At 39.7% G+C, this 13,769-nt stretch overlaps 1 protein-coding gene across 1 annotated transcript in view; it reads left to right on the top strand.

Moving 5' to 3' along the window:
* The window catches only part of LOC134603319 (src substrate cortactin-like), a 59,173-nt gene that overhangs the window by 28,465 nt on the left and 16,939 nt on the right, over positions 1-13,769 (top strand). The window contains exons 9-15 of the mRNA XM_063449176.1: positions 1,128-1,238; positions 1,767-1,877; positions 4,316-4,371; positions 5,042-5,111; positions 6,336-6,478; positions 8,778-8,885; positions 8,961-9,255. Coding sequence (XP_063305246.1) covers positions 1,128-1,238; positions 1,767-1,877; positions 4,316-4,371; positions 5,042-5,111; positions 6,336-6,478; positions 8,778-8,885; positions 8,961-9,255 — 894 coding nt within the window. The remainder of the gene's footprint in view (positions 1-1,127; positions 1,239-1,766; positions 1,878-4,315; positions 4,372-5,041; positions 5,112-6,335; positions 6,479-8,777; positions 8,886-8,960; positions 9,256-13,769) is intronic.

The raw sequence follows: 13,769 nt of genomic DNA, 5'->3' as shown, positions 1-13,769 counted from the left end.
CGGCCGCGAGCTGAGCTGACTGACCGCTCAGCTCGTGGTATTTGCCCGCCCCCTGTCCTCACTGACAGGCTGGAGAGAGAAGGCGCGCACACAGTGCCTTCTCTCTCCTGCACACGTCAGACTTTTCTTAATACGTCTGACGTGTACAGGGCCTTTTTAGGGCCCTACAAGATAGGAAGTCCCTCTGGTGGCCGTCTGAGTGACGGCCACTGGAGGTATTCCTATCAATCAATGTAAACACTGTATTTTCTATGAAAATACCGTGTTTACATTAGATTGCCTGCAAAGAGCTATAGATCTCACCTGAACAAATACACTAAGCTGTAGTTGTTCAGGTGACTATAGTGTCCCTTTAAGAGAAGGGATCAATGCCATTAACAAACAAGGAACATAATACAAAAAGACAGCGAAGGCACTAAATGTTCCTAGAGTTAGAAGCATAGTTTGCAATTTCAAAGTTGAAGGCACAATGGTTACATTACCTGAGCGGGGCAGAAAATGGAAACTATCAATGGCTGCAACCAGATTTCTGAGAAGGCAGATTGTGAAAAACACATGCTGCAAAACGCCTGCAGCAAGACCTGGTGGCAACAGGCACAAAAATATATATAACTTACCATAATTTTCTATTTACTATTTGAACATTAAAGCTGCTCAGTTTAATAATTTTGGTGCTTTGTCTGCCTCTAATGAAATTTTTTTTATACTTTATACCTTTAACCAGTTGTTTTGTAGTCATAGATATGGACACGATATATATTATATATATACACCTGGTTACCCTCTGATCCATTGTAACACAAACAGATTTTATCTAGCTTTACACCTCAAGCTTTTTACCAAGTGACTTTATATTGGCAAAGTTCCAGCAGAAGTTTATTATCCGTAAGGTGGTACCCACTTAACCTGTAAAATTCCAGAATTATATATTAGATAACATAATAAAACAAAACAAACTCGGTAGATTTTTATGTTTAGTTATACATTTTTGCCATTTACAAATTTCAACTACAAATACCCGAAAACCACTAATGGTCTTACTTTGTTCCTTTTTATGGTGTTTTTCATGTACTACTAAAACTTTTGTTTTGGTCAATTTTTTTTATTTGCGTTTCTTTTAAACTCAGATTACTCTAAAGGATTTGGTGGGAAATTTGGAGTCCAAAAAGATCGCCAAGATAAATCTGCTCACACTTGGAGTCACAAAGAAGAAATACAACCCCATCAATCGCAGACAGGTACCAATCTTTGCAGGTAGTCAAAGGTCATCAGTCTACAGAGACTCACTCACTATAATAGCTGTTGATGCACATCATTACCAGTTCTCCTTACTCAAAATTATTCTGATCACTTGATACTCATTATAATAATAATTTGACATTTACTAATTAGTGAAGATGATTAAACACACTTAAAATATAACTTGATTGAAATTGAATGTACCTTTAGAGATTAATTATTTTAGCAATTATACATCGCCACCATTCAATTAGTTCATGAAACATCTCTTGCTTATTATTAGATAATTTGCCATCATGTTTAAAAGTCATTCTATATCCACTCATTATCCATTACCTGACGCTCATAATTTCATCCATTATTTTTGAATGAAAATTATATATTCTAGGATCATCCTTATGTTCTACTGTATGACTTCTAACTTTTCTCCATCCAAGCTTTGTCCACTTTGAGACATTTGCTTTGTTTCCCACGTTCCATTCTAGGATATCTTGCCTAACCACTCAATATTGTTTTATTTTTCTAAGACCATTCACAAGGATTTGGTGGTAAATTTGGAGTCCAGAAAGATCGACAAGATAAAGCTGCTCACAGTTGGAATCACAAAGAAGAAGTTAAACCTCATGAATCACAGACAGGTAACACCAGTGTGTATAACCAAATATGTAAAAGAAATAGGTCTTCCCGACCAAACTCATGAGCGTCATGATGTCCTGTACTTAAACAGTTGTTAAAGGGGAACTGGAAGAACTCTAACCATTGCAGCTCATTGAGGGGGCTATGGTCCAACAAGTTGGTGATGTCGAAGTGACGCTATCAGGATACTGAAATATGTTAGTGATGCCATGGTTAAAATGGCCTCATTGTAAAACTTTCTAAAATTATTCAATACAGTTGGAAAAACTTAACCAATTATTTATCTACAAAATCGTTATTGGTGACTTCGGTAAATAAATAATTTGCAAATAAGTTTTTTTTTTAACAGTATTGAATTAGAGGAATGATTAGGAATTAAAGGAGTGATTAGACTTTCTTTAAAAGAAAAGATTGGGAAGGATTAGGTAGTGTGCAATTTTTGACCTCATGATTTTACCTATTTGGGTACCCATGGCTATTTGCAGTAATCACATAGACTAGAGGTTGTTCCTTTGCAGTGGTGTTATCCAGTAATGACTGAATTCCACCCCAACACACACACAGGTATATATTTAGTTCTCTGCTGATTATGGTATTTAAAACGAATACAGAGATAGTGACTGTAAATACATTTTGAGAGCTGTACTGGCTTGAAAACACAGAAGTGCCTTTACTTCGATTGGACATTATTAGGAACTACAGCTAGCACACTTTTTTTACTAAATGTTAGATATGGACTGATGATATAACTTTGGACCTGGATTGGACCTCCATGGCTTACACTTCCAAACTGTTAGAGTTAGCAGCAATATTTTCCAGCCTAACAAAAACTATTACACATAATATTAAAGTCTAGTAGTCTATTTATGCAGGTTTGGGCTTATTGCACTAGTTTTCGTACTGAGCACTGAAAATAATTTACACAAATATTAACATTTTTTAGTTTTATTATGTTTATCTAATGATGGACAACCTGGTCACTATGGTTGGGTACAGGTCTTCTAGTCACCACCATCCCTAAAAGAGATTTACTTCACATGGTTAACTCCATCCATACTGTACCTCTTGGCTAGGAGAGACAAAGTAACTACCTAGAGTGCCTTAGGGACTAGCAGGAGGCTAGCATGGAACTGTTGATTGGATCTCGAGATTGCTGCGGTCTGGTCAAACTTAATGTAGCTTTCAGCTCCAATACCACCAAACAGGGTGCTATTTGGAAGGGTGATCTTGGAGGTGACCATGCATTCAGCGATCCCCAGGATTTGTGGGAGCTCAATGTACTGGACTCAACAGCAGTCATAGTTTGGGACCGGGATTTCCCACCCAGTGGTCTGGAATTCTGCAGGATTGTAAGAGTGCTCGCGGCTTGGTCATACTCTCTCCCTGGATTACTCGGGCTAGGCATCTCCGATCCAAGCACTTTTGGTCTGAAAAACTATCTGAAGTTCAGTTGTCGCACACCTGCGATGGCATCAGTTTGGGGATACCTGAAGGGGAAAATATGTTTTTAGGGAACACTGTTTGGTGCCCTGGTGTCTGGCCTTTAATAAAGTTCTAAATTGATCAAATTATGCCCGAGACCCCAAGGCGCCTGGATTGTGAACTATTTTGCAAAATGTATTGTTTTGATGACCCTTTGTTGGGAACTCTGATGTAAAAAGGCCACTGTCACTCAAAGTGTTGTTGCTGTACCCTGCATCAAGCCTTAACTGATGATTGGGAATAAGGGCTCTAATCACTTTTGGTCCTACTCTGTGGGGAAAATTAAATCCCTTGCAGTGGTACTGTTGTTAACTAGGAGCAGTACACTACATCAGTCTTTTTTCAAAGCTAGGCTTTTTAGCCGAAATGTTTCAGTTCAAAGTGCTTCTTTGTTATGTTACTAAAACAATTATGTTTAATTAATACACAGGCTCCAGTTTCAGTCAGTGAGACACAAAGAGGAACCAGCAATTTAAACTAACTTTGTGTAGAGTTTAACCCTTTTGTCAGCATGAAGGGAAAACCAGACGTTAATTCCTGGCCTGAGTCATTTACCACCCAGCACCTCCACACAACACAACAAGGCTTTTATTCTGAAATTATCAAGTACTGGTACATATTTAAAAATTCCTGTATATAATGGGTACTAGAAACACACGTATATGTGTATGCAAAAGAAGGATGGGCAGTTTGCTATGAGTATCTTGGAGGCCATGTTAAAATGTTTTATTTTTAATAGTTTTTACTCATGTTCTGCACCTGATCCCACTGCCATTTTATGCTCTGTGGCCTTGGACAAGGTAAGTGGCTACAGGTTCTCTTTAAGCATGATTATAACTGAGGTGCTAAATTTAACTAAAAAGAAGACAATTAATTTGAAAAATAAATTATTTTTGTTGACTTCTAAATAATGAATTTATTTTCATATTTTTTTTTTTTACCTGTGTATCAAATGCAGATTACGCTAAGGGATTTGGTGGTCGTTATGGTGTACAGACTGATCGGGTGGACAAGGTACTTTTTAATAGAACAGTTATAGGTTACCAGCTGTAGAACTGTAATGGACAGGTTTATATGGAAGAAATGATCATCACAGGATAGTAGTAGGGTATATAAATCTAACAATAGAGGAATAAAATGTAATTCTAAGTAGTCTTGGATTTGTTTCATTCCAAACTGTGAATCCATCCAAATCGGGTGATCATTCAAATTCCCAAACTTTGACCTGAAATGGAGCCAAATCACAAGCCAAGCAAAATGTGCAATGGCCAATCATGGTCGTGCTGATTCATGATTCTGAATTCCACATGGGCATCAAAAAAAGACGATTGATGAAAAAAAAGATGACTGATGGCTACGATGGCTAGGGGACAGTACTAAATGTTGATTTTATTCAAAAATCAAGATATGTGGGGGGGGGGGGGGGTGGACTAAGTGGCAGAATTTTTTTCCTATCAGTATACAGCAAAATATGTATATAATACATATTGTATATAGTTTGCAGTACATTGGTTGTCCCATTTTCACACTATTGCTTTATCTGTTTCTTTTTCATAATCGTTTTTTCATGATCAAAATTGGTCAAAATTCATCTCTCCTGAATGGTTTTCACTATGCACAAGTCTAATTGTAAGCATGGTACTATTGGTTTAATTATATCTTAATTTTATTGTTCTCTCCACAGTGTGCCTCTGGATTTGGTGAAATTGAATCTCCCAGTTCCGTTTACCAGAAAACTCAACCACTGGAAGCCAGTAATTAATAACCATTTTTCTCATTATTGTTCTCTAATTATAGATAGACAAAATGTATTTTGTCTGGGTGGGTGGGGATGCAAATGCATCATATTAAATAATGTCTGCAGTGGGTGGGGATGCAAATGCATCATATTAAATAATGTCTTTTACAATGGAAAAAAATTATCTTAGCCACTCTTTTGCAGTCTGCTAGTACAGTGGCTGATAGATTTGAATTAGATACGTGATGTGAGCGGAGGTCAGACAAAAAGTTTTTCAAAGACCTGCATGACTGCAGAGGTAATCTGGAAAAGAGAGATACGGTAATTCTTGATGTAGAGTAGTGAAAGATACGGCAACTCATGAATTAGAGTAGTGAAAGATACGGCAACTCATGAAGTAGAGCAGTGAGAGATATGGTAACTCATGAAGTAGAGCAGTGAGAGATATGGTAACTCATGAAGTAGAGCAGTGAGAGATATGGTAACTCATGATGTAGAGCAGTGAGAGATATGGTAACACATGATGTAGAGCAGTGAGAGATACGGTAACTCATGATGTAGAGCAGTGAGAGATATGGTAACTCATGATGTAGAGCAGTGAGAGTTACTGTAACTCATTATGTAAAGCAGTGAGAGATCTCATAACTCATGATGTAGAGCAGTGAGAGATCATGTAACTCATGATGTAGAGCAGTGAGAGTTCCAGTAACTCATGATGTATAGCAGAGAGAGATCTCATAGCTCATGAAGTAGAGCACTGAGAGATACGGTAACTCATGATGTAGAGCAGTGAGAGATACAGAAACACACGCACAGTGAGATACGGTAACCCGTGAGATAGAGTATTGAGAGATGCTGAAATTTCAAACCCCAATGTACATTTAATGGCCACTAGAGAGTTAACTCATCTGTCTGTCACCAAGTTTTTGGTGGTCCTTACTTTTTCTATCTGAAAGGCAAAATCTCCTATGAAACAGTTGGAGGTTTTCTTTTCAAAGACAGCAAACTAATCAACACTAAATAAGGAGCACATAGAGAGTAGTATGCTACACTAGCCAGATGGTATAGTAGAAATGCTATCCAGGTGTTGCCTACATTTTAACCCCCCAGAAGTTGTCTAAGTATAACAAACTGTAGATAGACAGCATTTTGATGGCTGCAATATAACACCTGTAGTGAATTTGTTGTTCGACATATATTTTGAGATATGTAGCTGATTAACCAATGCTATTTGTTTCAGTGACAAGTGGCGCTCATGATTTGAGATCTCGATTTGAGAATATTGCACGAACTGCCGAAGAGGAAAATCGTCAGCGAGCGGAGGAAGAGAAAATGAGACGACAGAAGAGAGATAAAGAGGAGAGAGGGCAAATAAAAAAAGAGGTGAGAGTAAAGTGCTACACAGGATTACAATGAACAATGATTTGGATTTAGTGAACCAACTGATATATCTCTAACGATGGCAAGAATACGATGGTCACTAGTGGTCCTCACCAGAACACCAGGGTTATAACTGTGAACTTTCTACCAAAAAACTGAATTATTAAAAGAGTGAGCAGGACTGAAACATAGGATATTTGTCACCGACACCATAGCAGAGGAATCCACAATGCCGTCTTTGAGTAAATTAATCAGGAACAATGTAAGAAAAGGTGAAAACAAAGGAAGACAATTATTATTGGCATTTATATAATGTCAACTTATTCCACAGTGCTTTACAATATTATAAAGGGGGATATTTAACAATGAGACAATTACAAAATGTTACAGGAGCAATAGGTTGACAAGGATCCTGTTCAAACAAGCTTACAATCTAGAGGCGGTCGGGTAAAAAATAATACAGGTTGGGCATCAAGTGGGATAGCAACCAAACAAAAAGGTGGAAAAGTAGCAGAAGAGTGAGAGTGAAGTGTGGCCCTTTAATAAAGAGCAAGAGACGGGTTTGTGAAACAGAAGCTGCTCAGGGAGGCCATGAGCTTTTCTAAAGAGATGGCTTTTGAGGGACCTCTTAAATGATTGAAGACTAGGAGAGAAGTAGGTAGACATCTCAATACAAGCCAATGTCAGGACATAGACAGGGTTATTCACTAAAGTACAGGAGCCTCCTGTATGTAATTAAAGTTCAATTTAAAGAGAAAAACATTTAATGTAAGTAACATCTGATTGAAAATAAAACCTTTCTATTCCATGCAGGCTGTGTCAATCACAGCCAGGGGAGGTGTGGCAAGCACTGTATAATTAGAAACAAAAGTGATTTAACTCATAGTGCAGTAAATTGAGCAGCGATACTTCAGAAGCTTGATCTATACACCAAAACGGCTTCAGTAAAGGGACACTATAGTCACTCAGACTACTTCAGCTCAGTGAAGTGGTCTGGGTGCCAGGTCCCTCAGGTTTTAACCCTTCATATGTAAACATAGTTTCAGAGAAACTGCTATGTTTACATAGCAGGGTTAATCCCACCTCTAGTGACTGTCTTCCTGACAGCAGCTAGAGGCGCATCTGCGACGCTGGATGCGACATTTGCATCCAGCGTGCAGAAATTCCATAGGAAAGCATTGAGCAATGCTTTCCTATGGACTGTTTTAATTTGTGCGCGGCACTTGCCGTGAATGCGCATTCCGCTCCACTCGGACGTCGGCGGGGGAGGAGAGGTCACCAGCGCTGAGGGAGCCCAGCGCTAGATTAAGGTAAGTAGTTGAAGGGGTCTTAACCCCTTCAGCGCCAAGGGAGGGGGACCCTGAGGGTGGGGGCACCCTTAGAGCACTATAGTGTCAGGAAAACGGGTTTGTTTTCCTGACACTATAGTGATCCTTTAAGCTAAACCTATTTTGGTGTCTCTAGGGTCCATTTAAGGCCAGAGTACCCAACTGAAAACATAACTGACTTAGAGAGCTTTTTAGTTTGGCTATATTGACCTTAAATGTGAAATTCACTTTGAATTCAATTTATATGCTCACTTTAGTAAATAACTGTGTCCTGGCATTGGCTTGAGAGAGTTCACTGCCACATAAGTCAAGTCAGTACAATAAATAAGTTAATAAAAACAGAAAAATGACATTTTTAAATTATACATTTTGAAGTTATGTTTAAATCATCAGGCTTGTTTGGAGGACTGAAATAGCTGCCATTAATTGTTGAGATTGTTTAAGAATAAATTGGTACATTCACAAATTACATCGGGATGTTCTGTGTCATGATTGCTTTGGACAATGGAAATCTTTTGTGGGCAGTGTGGTAAAAACAGGGCTTGGTTAGTGGCAGGACTCTCACAGGAGCACAGTAATGTCAGACATAGGACATGGTGCATCTATAACTACAGCCGATGGCGGGAGTGAGATTTAAGTGAAGCTAATAACAATAGCATGTTTTGCTCTGTGCATGGAAACCTTCATCAATAACATTGTAATCCTGGACAGCTAGGAATAGGTTTGTTCTTTTTCACAGAAAATAGGCTTTATTTTATAATTTTCCATATAATATACAAGGGATCCCTGGAAGCCAATATATTCTTGTGCAATTACAATAGCCCAAACTAATATTTAGTGTGGATCATTGAGAGCGTCTTCAGCAAGGAATTTTTAATTTTCTATACATATTGCACAAAAGTGGCAAATTATGTTGTAAAATATAGATATTCTGTAATACACGTGTAACATATCAGAGTAACATCTTGTTGTAGATTCAGCAGAGCATGGACAGTAACAATGTGTTGCCTCCTAAGCTTCCCGTGCAAGCTCCTGTGCCTGTGCCTAGAAATTCTACGCCACCAAAGCCTGTAGAAAGAGAGGTAGGTGCATCTGTATAAGAATCTTAATTTTGTCAAATGGAAGTGCATTGCTACATTTACTGTTCCCATTCCTAGATATTGATAGATCCAGATTATCAGGAACCCCCTCCTATACCACCTCCTCTCTATGACAATGAGGCAGAAGATATAGAACCACCAGTTGAAATATGTGATGAAGAGGACACATATGAAGATATTTCTGCTCCTCCAAATAACACAGAGGAAGATTATGAGGCGATCCCAGATCCTCCACCTAGAGCAATAGTAGAAGATGATGATGAAGACTATGACTGTATTCTGGAACCTGATGCTTCAAGAGAGGATGCACTCTATGAGGAGTTGCCAAAAGATGAAAATCTTCATGTGCTTGGTGAGTGTTCGATCCATGTAAGGACTGAGCTAAAAAAATGAGATTTATGGAGAGTTGACAAGAGATTTGCACCTTTAACCCCTTAAGGACCAAACTTCTGGAATAAAAGGGAATCATGATATGTCACACATGTCATGTGTCCTTAAGGGGTTAAGACCAAAATGTCCAAAATGAATAACATGTCCACATCCATTATGTTTACAACTCATTTTACCTTAAACTATGCAGTTCATTTGCCAGCTCTCCATAATTCACAATCTTGTAAATAAATCACAATATAGAAGCTGCCATTTGACATTAATGGGATATTGTATACAATCTTGCTATAAAGTCTCTTTCAATAAGGAGTTAAATAATTTATTAATGCAGGCTTAACCACACCTCCTCTGAATGTCACTCACACAGTCTCCCTACATTTCCTGTAAAGAGAGATCTAATCGGATCTAATGTTTAAACTTCCTCTATAGCACAGTGTGTTTGAATTAGAATTCCTTATTTCCTGCTGTTGTGGTTTGTGGTTTTGGATGTATTAATTTGCACAATTCAAAAGGTTTCACAATACCTACTGTGTTAAACTTTTAGGAGAACCAAGATAGCTGCCAACTATGTGCTTCAAAGAGCATCAAGATGGCCACTTGTCATGTGCCCTGGTGTAACCTAGTTACACTAACAATAGACATCATCTAGTTACACTAACAATAGAGTTAATGGAAACCTACATATATTTGCAAGCATTTAAAACCAACCCTTTAATTTAGTACAGCTCTAATTTTAGATTATTAGCTGCATAAGATATTTTGGCAGAGTTATATCCTAACATGTAGAGACCAAATGACACTCATTCAGAGTGCAGCAAAATATAATGTTTAATAACAAGATGTTAGAAAAATATAACAAATATTAATAAACATGTTCTAGGTCAACACTTGTAATACTAACTAGACAATTATACTTTGCAATACTAATCGTATATTTCCCATGATTGCAGTTAAAGCATATCAAACGCAATCCAAACATATTAATCTAAACACAAGTATAAAAGCTATGGCACAATTATACAGTTTTATACTTAACGTCCCAGGATCTTAGATGAAATGGAGATAAATGTTTCTGCTGCTCTGGATGGATCAAACTTCATGTCCCAGCATAAAACTATGGACCTAGAGCACATACTTGTAGCATTAGAAAATTAGTAAGTCTGCCTGTGCCCCTGTACTGCTACATCCCTGCTATCCCCAACGAACTCCAAAAACCAACTCCCAAACATCCACAAAACAGCTTCACAATCATCAGAGTAACATGTAACTCCTTCCAGCCTATTCCCTACCCATCAATCTCCCTCCTGACTCTGAACTGGTTAAACAGGTCTGTTAATTAACTTTTTCAGTGCTTAAAAATGGCATTTATGCAGGGAATATATGTTCAATGGTGAACGTAAAACTTTGAGAGTTATGGGCATAAAAGCACAAATATTGTGTTAAAATGGTAGTCATATTTAATTTCCATAACCCCTTCTCTGCTAATAGCCTGCTAGAACGTGCAAGAGCCTCATGTGTGATATAAAAAAGTAAGTTTAAGATTGATTGAAAATGATACAAATAAAACAGGTGAAGTACGGAATATACGGCACCTCCCTTAATACTCTCATACCCGCACTCATCTAAAGACAACATGACAACACCCTTCATTACAGGTGCAAGTGATATGCCACATTACGACAGGCACAAGGGGAAGGGTAAAGACGCAACACAGAGAAGTGTTGGAAACAAGGTATTACTGCAAATGTTTTCCGTATGAACTGCACTGTCTACGCTCTCTCCCCTACGTGGGAACACTGTTACTCTGATAACTGTTACTTAAGACCTCTGTGCAGGTCACATGTTATGAGACGCTAATATGTATTGCATCACTCTGATTTTACGTTCACTAACAGCAAAATAAAGAAAAATGTAATACAAATAAAACAGGTGAAACGCACATAATAACACTACATTTGATTACTATAGATACACAGATATATTTTAACAAAATGTTAAAATATGGTTTGTTTAAACTCAACTGATGGAACCATAAAATAAATGGCTTAATAAAAATGTAACAAAAATAAAAAATCACCCCTACATCACATCTCACGGTCTCTTGTGCAAGTGAATAAACTTATTCACATACAAACCGAAAAAAAAATGCTAACTGGTTCTGGCATAAATATTTTTCATTATCTCAAGCCTAAGGAAAATCTTATATTTACTGAGTTTAGGTCCAGATAAAATCAACAGAATTATTTGGGTGTAATAAGATAATTGCCCTCTTTAACCCCTTAAGGACCAAACTTCTGGAATAAAAGGGAATCATGACATGTCACACATGTCATGTGTCCTTAAGGGGTTAAGAGAACACTATATGCATCAAAACAACTTTAGCTTAATGAAGCAGTTTTAGTGCATAAATCATTCCCCTGAGGTCTTAATGCTCAATGATGCTCAATTCTCTGCCATTTGGGGGTTAAATCATTTTTGTGAATACAACCCTAGCCACACCTCATCTTCTGTGACTGACATAGCCTGTATGAAATAAATTGTTTCATTTTCAAGCAGGTGTTAACTTGCTTTAGAAGTTTGTAAATGTAACTTAAATCACACACTGGAGCCTCCTGCGCGGTCTAGGAGGCTATTAACAGAGCAGGAGATAAATTCTAAATTTAACAGAGTGCAATAATGGAGGTTTACATATTCGATCTCTCATTACAGAACATGTTAAGGAAAGCTGTGTAAGTCACATGCAGGAAATTGAAGATTATGCTAGCTTCAGTGGCGTACATACCGGGGTCGCAGGGGTCGCGGCTGCGACCGGGCCCGGCCCACCAGGGGGCCCGGCCGCCCTGCGACCCGGTATGTATGTCACTGGGCCAGCCTCTTCTCCTGGGGGGCCCAGGAGCCGGCCACCTCCGGGCCCCCCGAGGCTGGCCCTGCTGTCATCCGGCTGGCCGGTACTGCGGGCGCGCGAGGGAGCACTGTCTCCTGGGTGCTTCCTCTTCAGCTCCCTCGCGCACCGCACTGATACCGGAGCCGGAAGATGACGTCATCTTCCGGCTCCGGCATCAGTACGCGGCGCGCGAGGGAGCTGAAGAGGAAGCACCCAGGAGACAGTGCTCCCTCGCGCGCCCGCCAGCCTGCCTGCCCACCGGGTGACCGGCCCCCCAGGAGCCCAGCAGCACCACTGGACCCCAGGGAATCCCCTCAGCTCTCCCACAGGTAAGGAGGCTGGGGGGATTTAAAAAAAAAAAGTGTTTGTGAGTGTTAGTGTTAGTGAGTGTGTGTTAGAGTGTGAGTGTATGTTAGTGTGTGTTTGTGAGTGTATGTTAGTGTGTGTTTGTGAGTGTATGTTAGTGTTAGTGAGTGTGTGTTAGAGTGTGAGTGTGTGTTTGTGAGTGTGAGTGTATGTTAGTGTTAGTGAGTATGTGTTAGAGTGTGAGTGTGTGTTAGAGTGTGTTAGTGTTAGTGAGTGTGTGTTAGGGTGTGAGTGTGTGTTTGTGAGTGTGAGTGTATGTTAGTGTTAGTGAGTGTGTGAGTGTGTGTGTGTTTGTGAGTGTGAGTGTATGTTAGTGAGTGTGTGTTTGTGAGTGTGAGTGTATGTTAGTGAGTGTGTGTTTGTGAGTGTATGTTAGTGTTAGTGAGTGTATGTTAGTGTGTGTTTGTGAGTGTTAGTGTGTGAGTGTATGTTAGTGTGTGAGTGTGTGTTAGAGTGTGAGTGTGTGTTAGTGAGTGTGTTAGTGTGTGTGAGTGTATGTTAGTGTGTGAGTGTGAGTGTGTGTGAGCGTGTGTGTGTTAGTCTTAGAGTGTGTGTGTGAGTGTATGTTAGTGTGTGTGTGTGTGTTAGAGTGTGTGTTAGTGTGTGTGTCTGTTACTGAGTATGTTTGTGTGCATCTGTTAGTGAGTGTGTATGTATGTCTGTCACTGAGTGTGTGTCTGTCAGTAAATGTGTGCGTCTGTTCATGAGAGTCTGTGTGTGTGTGTCTTAAGCACTTACCTTTCTCCAGCGCCGGACTCCCTTGGCGCTGGGAATCTCTCCGCCTCTCAGCTCCGAATACGCATGCGTGGCAAGAGCCACGCGCGCATTCAAACCGCCCATAGGAAAGCATTATTCAATGCTTTCCTATGGACGTTCAGCGTCTTCTCACTGTGATTTTCACAGTGAGAATCGCAGAAAATCCTCTAGCGGCTGTCAATGAGACAGCCACTAGAGGCTGGATTAACCCTCAGTGAAACATAGCCGTTTCTCTGAAACGGCTATGTTTTCAGCTGCAGGGTTAAAACTAGAGACCTGGCACCCAGACCACTTCATTGAGCTGATGTGATCTGGGTGTCTGTAGTGGTCCTTAAAGTGTATGTGTTTATGCATGCACTGGCGTACATACTGCGGTCACACAGGTTGCAGCCCTGCGACCCGGTGCCCGCCGCCATGTGTTGCGGCCCCTGCCCGCGCAGCGTAAGCGCGCGCGCGGGGGGGCCCACGGA

This window comes from Pelobates fuscus, chromosome 3, assembly GCF_036172605.1.
Source record: "Pelobates fuscus isolate aPelFus1 chromosome 3, aPelFus1.pri, whole genome shotgun sequence".
Taxonomy (NCBI): domain Eukaryota; kingdom Metazoa; phylum Chordata; class Amphibia; order Anura; family Pelobatidae; genus Pelobates; species Pelobates fuscus.
This window is presented reverse-complemented; position numbering and strand designations above follow the sequence as displayed.